The sequence below is a fragment of the Balaenoptera musculus genome, chromosome X (assembly GCF_009873245.2).
Source record: "Balaenoptera musculus isolate JJ_BM4_2016_0621 chromosome X, mBalMus1.pri.v3, whole genome shotgun sequence".
Lineage (NCBI taxonomy): Eukaryota > Metazoa > Chordata > Mammalia > Artiodactyla > Balaenopteridae > Balaenoptera > Balaenoptera musculus.
In genome coordinates this window covers 7,360,336-7,368,569 of record NC_045806.1, presented here as the reverse complement: position 1 = coordinate 7,368,569, position 8,234 = coordinate 7,360,336, and the positions used below count along the sequence as shown (strand labels likewise).

At 44.9% G+C, this 8,234-nt stretch overlaps 1 protein-coding gene across 2 annotated transcripts in view; it reads right to left on the bottom strand.

Annotated features, from left to right (window-relative positions):
- Positions 1–283: 283 nt before the first annotated feature.
- The window catches only part of CLCN4 (chloride voltage-gated channel 4), an 86,831-nt gene continuing 78,880 nt past the window's right edge, over positions 284–8,234 (bottom strand). For both annotated transcript variants that reach the window (XM_036840468.1, XM_036840467.1), the window contains exon 12: positions 284–3,511. In XM_036840468.1, the coding sequence (XP_036696363.1) occupies positions 3,421–3,511 (91 nt within the window). In that variant the 3' untranslated portion in view covers positions 284–3,420. The remainder of the gene's footprint in view (positions 3,512–8,234) is intronic.

Here is an 8,234-nt window from a genome sequence, read left to right as displayed (position 1 = left end):
GTGTTGATAATTTAAAGGAACCAGTTCTCACCTAAGTGAAACAAACTGCTGGAAATTTTTCAGTTTCTGTGACTTATTAGGGCCAAAAAAATATCTATTGACATGTCTTCTCCTTTATCAAGTCGTCAGAAAATATCAAATAGAGAACTTTAAGATTGCCTGGTTCTAAGGAACAGCAAACACTGAATACAGATTTGCTTCTAGCACACTTGCTTTTCCGTAAAAGCCACATGCACATCTGCATTCCCAGGGGATGCGCTGAAAAACACAAGAAATCCACATGTCACATTCGGGATGCTTTTTATTTGCCATCTGTCCTTCTACAACACATTCCCTTAGTGATAGAAAAAGAGCAAGAAGTAGGTTGATGTGCCTCATTACAGAACTCCTTTTCCATTATGTACTTATATTTATTTACATTAAAAAAACAATTCAGAAAGAATCCAGAAAGTTCAACGAATGTCTACAGCCTTTGGTTGTGGAAAATGAAACAAAAACAGTATTCTAAGAAATGTTGGTTTCACGTCCACATTGCAGATCTACTCATCTCGTTCATCAGATCACCAGGTAAAGTGGAAGAAGTTCTACATTTGAATACAGCCAACACCTTCAGAATCCCCATCCACGTACTTCTATGAGAAAGTGCCACAAAGGGCCCAGCAGTGCATTCCCCGTGAATGTGTCTGAGGCCCGGGCCAGTGGCTACAGGTCAGGGCTCCAGGGAAGGCAGGCAACTGGCTCTGGCAGTGACGCTGCAAGCCCCCCATCCCGGCCTCAACCTGCCTGTCTGACGCTGGCCCTCTGAACCCCACGGACGTCTCCACGCTAAGCACTGGGGAGAGGACACAAGCCCCGTCGGTGACCTCGGCCCAGAGTCAACTCTCCCCTCCCCTTCCCAGGCCTCAGCTGGAGGAGGGGGAATTCTGTGGTTTTACTGACCTTTGGCTGTCTGTTCACTGTTTCGTGTTCCCTTCTGAAGCTCCTTGTTTCGGCTACCAGGGTGCCCTGGATTATAAAAATCCAGGCTACGACTAAGACTCTTTCGAGAGCCTACATGGGAGTTAAGAAGGGAACTACATTAAGACTTTTTAGGATTGAAAGTCCAAGAGAATCCAGCTTCACTCGCACTGTTCCATGGAAACCTCAATAGCAACAAAATGTTAGGATCCGTTACTCAGTACTTAGGTGCTGTGAGTGAGACAACAAATTTCATTCTCTTATAGGACCAAAGATTACATTCTCTAGTATAGACTGACCTTTCCACACTGAAGTGGCTATCTGATATTATTTGGGAGGAGGCCAATTAATTACAGAAACATATTTTCCATAATTTGTCAGCGTGATCTGACTTAAACTCCTTTAAGTTTTCAGTCAGGTTAAACATATCCGTATATTTTCTTGTATCCACTAGAAGTTGCACGAAACCCTCTTATAGCTAGGTTTTTATCTAGAATGAACATTTTAATTAGGGCTAAGAAACGATGGCATCCGACTGGGAGTTCTACGTCAAAGCCAAGAGGAGGGGTGGGGGACGATAAGGTCACAGGAGAGTGTTTGGAGGGGGTCAGTGAGAAAGAGAATGACTGACAGGGACACGATGACAGCATCCCACAGAGCAGACAATATCCCCCTTCCGAGGAGCAATCCCCCTTCTTTACTCAGAGAATCTCAATCTCATTCAGCGTAATATGCCTACGTAGCTAAATATTTTCCTTTCCAGACTCACACGCAGCTGGGGGCGCCGCGCGACAGAAGTCTAGCCAGTGGAGGAAAAGCCGAGCATCTTGGGGAAAGCACTGCCTTCCCGACACAGACACTGCGGCTTGTCATTTGCCTCTTCCTCCCTCTTTCTGCTTAGAAAGCAGATATCGGACCTGGCGGTTCATGAGCATCTTGCGACAACAAGGCAGTCACCCAAAGGAGAAAGGGTAAGGATGGTAGGAAGAAACTACCAAAGACTGTGAGTCGTCGATGATACTACGGAGACAGTCCTGAGTGCCCACCTCCAGGTTCCTTATGCAGCTCTTCGTTGTGTGTTCAGTCTTCTATCATTTGCAGCCAAATGCACGCCTGATACATCAATATCCAATGATGAGGATGACTCGGTGAAACGGGAAGAACAAAGACGAAAGTGATAGGGCAAGGGGGATCGGTCTTACACAGATCATCCAGTGGACCTAAGAAACACAATTTCCTTCCCACGGGCAAGACAGAAGTCCTGACTAAAAGAATAAATGTATCATAACGTTCAGTTCAAAGACACCCAATGCTCAAATTGCCTGTCTCGAATTTTACTCTGTCCTTCTGCGCTTTGATTGCTAATATGAAAGCGCATGCTTACACATTAAAGCTCTGCATCCTACAGAGAAGAGAATGGAACAGATTTAGAATCAATTTAGCATTTCTCTTGCAGCCCATTTGGAGGAGTTCCCACTGAGAACTCGTCTGCCTCACCCTCTCAGCAGCCGTATTTAATAGGATCTGAGAGGAAAAATAAGTAGTAACGCTGGGTAGCCTGTTTTGACTCTCGTATATGCTATTTGGAAATTCAGCCACTACGGCAAGCTGGCAGAATATAGGACATGGCCCTTGGAAAGCGCTAGACTGATCAATATTTAAGAATGCACAGGCAACAGCAACAAATAAATGAAGCAAATGCGATGGGGATGCAAAGCAATGATGGGCATGTATACCCTCAAAATAAGCACGAATCCCTTTTCGTGGCAGGAAACGGTGCAGCACTAAATGCTCCGACAGTTCATCGCGCAGTCCCAAGATGCTGGTCTCGCATAGAGAAATGATTTCTTCATACTCAACATGGCAGGTAACCCAGTGTTGGTTCAGAAAGCGACAGATAAGCAAAATAACAGGCTGAGAACAGGAGCCAGCAACAGCTGGTCACGAGTGAACCCACTAGCATACTTGCAGCTTTCACTATGTTCACATTTAATTTTTCTTTTCCAACAAAGTAAGTGCAAATATCTTTAGTCTGATTCAGTAACATAGCAGCCAAACCTCAGGAACCAATAAATAAGGACGCTGACACGCCAATACCCCTTGGCCTTTCAGACTCAAAGCTTCACCAACACCAGCCTTCAACAGAAGGGGCAAATGTTTCTTGACTCAGCAATTGTCTTCCATGTCCTTGTACAAACCATATCGTTTACACCCACCCACGTGCCCCCATAGCAGTTACTAAACTCATAACACAGCTTGAAACTCATAAGGGGTTAAAGCTATAAAATGCCTACTCGCCAATGTATTTTTTTCTAAGTTTCATTCTTCTTCCCTTCCTTTTAAACAAAGCTTTTGTTTCCACTGCCCCCAGTGCATGACCGTTTATTAGGATGACATATCATTTGTTTATTTCTTTTCAAATGACACAGTTGTGTTTTTCTCAAAGAAACTGCCATCTTGTTTCTAATTAAACATGATGGATTCAGGGTCCTGGTTTGCCATCTGGGCCATATGTCTCAGAACATCCTTTTTCGTGATGATACCAAGAAGTCTCCTGGAGAAGAAACAAAATAGAGAAAAGGGGTCAGCCTCGCAATCCTGACTCGTGCCTGTCCCTAATCCCCAGCGCCCCTTCCACCCGGGCACACGGAGAGACAACATTTCCCAGCCTCCCCTGCGGATGGGTGGGTCCAACTGAGTGAGCTCTGGCCAATGGCGTGTGGGTGGAGGTGAGAGATACCCCTCCCGAGTCACCTGCACACCTCCTCTCTCTCCTCATCTGCCAGCCCGAGACAGAGGAGCCAGTGGAGGACGCTGAGGTCACAGAGGACTGAATCCGGAGCCACCAGATTCAAAGACCTGGGTCCTGGAATGGCTGTGTGGTGCAAAGCCCACACCTGCTGCAACTCACACTGGATGTGAGTGACATGGGAGAAAAATTAACCTTTATTGTGTTCGGCCACTGAGATTGCAGGCCTGTTTATTACAGCAGTAAGCAAATGACTCATATGCTCCCCTAAATTTCAAGACTATAATCAATTAAAAAGGGCTTACAAAAGCCATTGTCCAAACTTGACCACACCGCAGAAATTCCAAGTGTGAGGCATTCTAAGAATAAGAAATTTTAAGTATAAGATAACAATCGGTTCTATTTTAAACCTATCTTACTGGAAGGGTAAAGTTTGACATGTAAATTACCTGCTCTTCCAAAATTCCATGGCTTTCAACTTACAAAAACGATGTCACTTCCCAGGGACCCTGGTATAGGGCCACCTATACTGTATACTGCACCCAGCTCCAGGGAGCACCATTCACAAACACGACATCGTGAACAGTGCCCCTGGATCATGCCTCACTCTCGGTTTATTAAATACTTAAATAACCACCTGCTGGGGTCAAATCATGCCCCCTGGGGAAAGTGAAAGGTTTGAAAGAAGGGGATGTACGCAAGTTCTTCAGAGAAAAGAAGTTCCATTGCCAAATTAGTTTGCAAAACGCTGCTCACCATGTCTCCATCATCCCCAAGAGAAGGAGAATAGAGAAGTAAAGGATGGCAGTTTCACCCTGGAATACTGTACGGCTATTGAAATGACAGGTTTCTACTCTGTATCTGGGTAAAATGATGATATACCAAAAAAATCCGAAAACACAACTGTAATACACTGCCATTTATTTAATTAAAGCTAAACTATGAAACTCATCTCTTACGAATAGGAAGTGAACATGAAGAGGGGCCGCAAGTACCCAGAGCAGTACTCACTCCAGTCAGTGACAGCTGGTGAAAGGGACACTGGTTAGTGAAACTGTCGGCCAGAATTCTCACTTCCTTGTCCCTGACCACACTGGACCTTAACCTTGAAAAAGCGATTGATTTCTTGTGTTAGTTTCCCCATCTATCACACCGGGGGAGACAGCAGATACTACCTCTGCCCCTCTATCTTATAGGAACATCTTCAGGTGAGAGGAAAATAGCAAAAAGGGCCTTTAAAAGCATACTAAACAAAAAGAATAATGACAATACAGATGACAAAACACTGAAAGAAAGCACCATGACTAACATGATAATCAAAAAAAAAGATGGGGAAAAAATGTAGCAAGCACAAAAGAAAATCAACATTTTGCAACCCCCAATGTAATAATTAGTTTAGCCAATAATTATTGATGGATTCCAAAACCATCAGGTAAATGGTTGCTGGAAAACAGAAAATTCACATGGTCTCAAAGTATCCCTCCACAGATTACGTACAAAGAGAAAAATGTCCCTTTACTACAGAGGGCTCTGGCCATCCCCACCTCATCCCAGTGATGGAGTTTATCACCAACAAAGTCAGAAAAGCTGACATTATGATATCATCTACATTGGAACACTGCCTGAAACTCGAAACTACTTAAACCGAATCAAAAAAAAAAAAAAAATCTATGTCATAAATAACAAACAAAAAAGGCAGGGAACCGTTCTAGATAAAAAACGAAAGAGGCAAAACAACCAAATGCAATGTCTGAACCTTAAAGGAACTCTGGACTGAAATTTGATATGAACTAGGTACTGAGTGATATATTGAGTTACCATTAATTTTGTGTACTTATGGCTCAGTGGTTATGTAAAAGAATGTCCTTAGTCTTAGAAGATGTACGCATCATACCTAATTGCCAAAACTTGAAAGCAACCAAGATGTCCTTCAGTAGGTGAGTGAATATACAAACTGGTCCATCCAGACAATGGAATATTACTCAGCTCTAAAAAGAAATGAGCCAGCAGGCCAGGAAAAGGCGTGGAGGAAACTGAGATGCACTTCACTAAGTGAAAAGTGTAGCCATCTGAGAAGGCTATACGCTGTGTGATTCCAACTCTAAGACATTCTGGAAAAGGCAAAATGATGGAGACAGTAAGAGGATCAGTGGTTGCCAGGGGGTGAGGGGAGGGAGGGACAAATAGGCAGAGCACAGAGGACTCTTAGGGCTGTGAAACTATTCCTGATGATACTACAATGGCGGATACATGTCATTATACATTTGCCCAAACCCACAGGATGTACACCAAGAGCGAGTCCTAATGTAAACAATGGATCGTAGTTAATAATAACATCTCAATACTGGCTCATCAACGGCAACAAATATAACACACAAATGCAAGACATGACAGTAAGGGCAACAGAGAGAGGACCAGAGAGGGAACTCTGTACTTTCTGCTCAATTATGCTATAAACCTTAAACTGCTTGAAAAATAAAGTCTATTAATTCAAGAACACAAAATTCTTAGGGGGAAGAAAGTGGTTGCCTGAAAGGGGGGTGGGTGGTGAAGGAGGACAGAGCCAGGAACTGTTCCTTCCAGCTGTTTAGAGCTACTTGACTTTAACAGTGCTCATAGATCACTTTAAACACATTTCTAAAATTTATAAAAATACAGTAAAATCGAAGATGCCCCATAAAACAAGATGCTATTATACTAAACCTGCCAAGCTGAGTCTGCGTCCTGATGGAGTCAGCTTGGTCTGCTGTAACAAAGCACCACAGACTAGGTAGGTGGCTTAACAACAGAAATGTATGTTCTCCCAGTTCTGGAGGCTGGAAGGCCAAGATCAAGGTGCTGGCAGGTTTGGTTTCTCCAGAGGTCTCTCTCCTGGGCTTGCAGACACCACCTGTTTGCTGTGTCCTCACACGGTCTTTTTCTCTGTGCAAGCATCCCTGGTGTCTCCTCTTCTTTTAAGGACACCAGCCCTATCAGATTAGGGCCCCACTTTTATGACCTCATTTAACCTTAACTACCTCCTTGAAGACCCCATCTCTAAAGACAGTCATATTGGAGGCTGGAGCTTCAACATATGAATTCAGGGATGGGGCGGGGGGACACAGTTCAGTCCATAACGGTCCTTCAACTCCCTTTAAAATCAAAAAAGGAATAGTTAGAAGGCAAGCAGCTTACGCCTGTAATACACCACTAAGAAAGCTGCGATCATCAGAGAAGTGGCAGCCCGTGAAAAGGTGAAGCCCCTTTTCATCCGCGGTGGGAGGAGTTCCGTGGCTGGCGGCCACCAGCTGGCAGACAGTCCCTCAGCTTAAAGGCTCCTTTGTTCTTTCGGACATTTCTTTTCTACTTGAAAGCCTGGCTGAGGACACTGCCCTCCAGAACACCTGGGGAACACCACTCAAATTGGGTGACGGCCATGGTCCTCGGTGGATGACAAGTGCCTTGATTTTGTTTTTTTTTAAACGCTTTTTGAGCCTCCTCCAGTTCTCCCTCGCAGAGATGCTCAGTAAGATGCTGATGAAACCCATGCCGCTTTGAGAAAAGACGACTTGTTCACACACACAGACACCCCTCCCGTATCTATAAAGCCTGGGTTTTGTTTCCTTACAGTCATCCTGGAGATAATATCAACAGGTCAGGCACATGCAGTCCTGAAAACCCCGTCTTAAAGCTTGGTAACTATGTCTGAAAGTCAAGCTGGTTATCATGGCTCTGGGGAAATACGAATTCAGGAGTTGCCTTGGGTTCTGGCATAAATTGTGCCCTGGCCTGCGACAATAACTATCAAAAAAGAAGCAAGCTGAACGTCCTCCCAAAAGGAGGCAGCATTAAATCCAGCGGGGTTTGTTAGTGGTATGAAATGTCCTACTTGATATAAATCAAGTGTTTAAACTTCCAGCCCCTTTGGGTAGCAGTTCAAGTGAATCTGGGGAATGATAAACAGTCCATCTATGACCATGAACATAATTCAGATTAGAGCAGCTGGGCTCTTGTGAGAAGGCCACCCCGCCCAGGCCCCGAAGGCCCACCTAGCAGGGCTTGGTGGAAGCTGACACCATCTTCCTTGCTCACTCTTTCTTTCTAGATCCTCTGTGGAGAAAATCCCAGATTCACTCTTGGCCACTGGAGGCTTCCTAGGCTCTGGCCTTAGGGAGACAAAGACTTCCCTGGCTCCTGGTCTGCTTTCATGATCACCTGGGAGCCCAGGCCCTGAGAAATCCTGCAGACAACGCGAGTCAAGGGTACGAGCTCGAGTGCTCGGCCTAGAGCAGGGAAGGCACATGGCGACGGAATACATCAAAAACGCGAGCTGGCTTGAGCCGTGCCTGCCCTGGCTTGAAGCCCGAGAAGATGAAAGGCCCCGCAAACAAGGATCTCTTGCCAGCACTAATGTATCAGCATCTGTGTTTGTTTAAAATATGTAGAGCGAGAGAGAGGGTGCGATTGTTTTCTCGCAGAACATTCGGAGCCAATTTCGACACCCAGATCTTCACAGGAAAACCTCACGGGGCTCCGTGAGGTGTGAGCG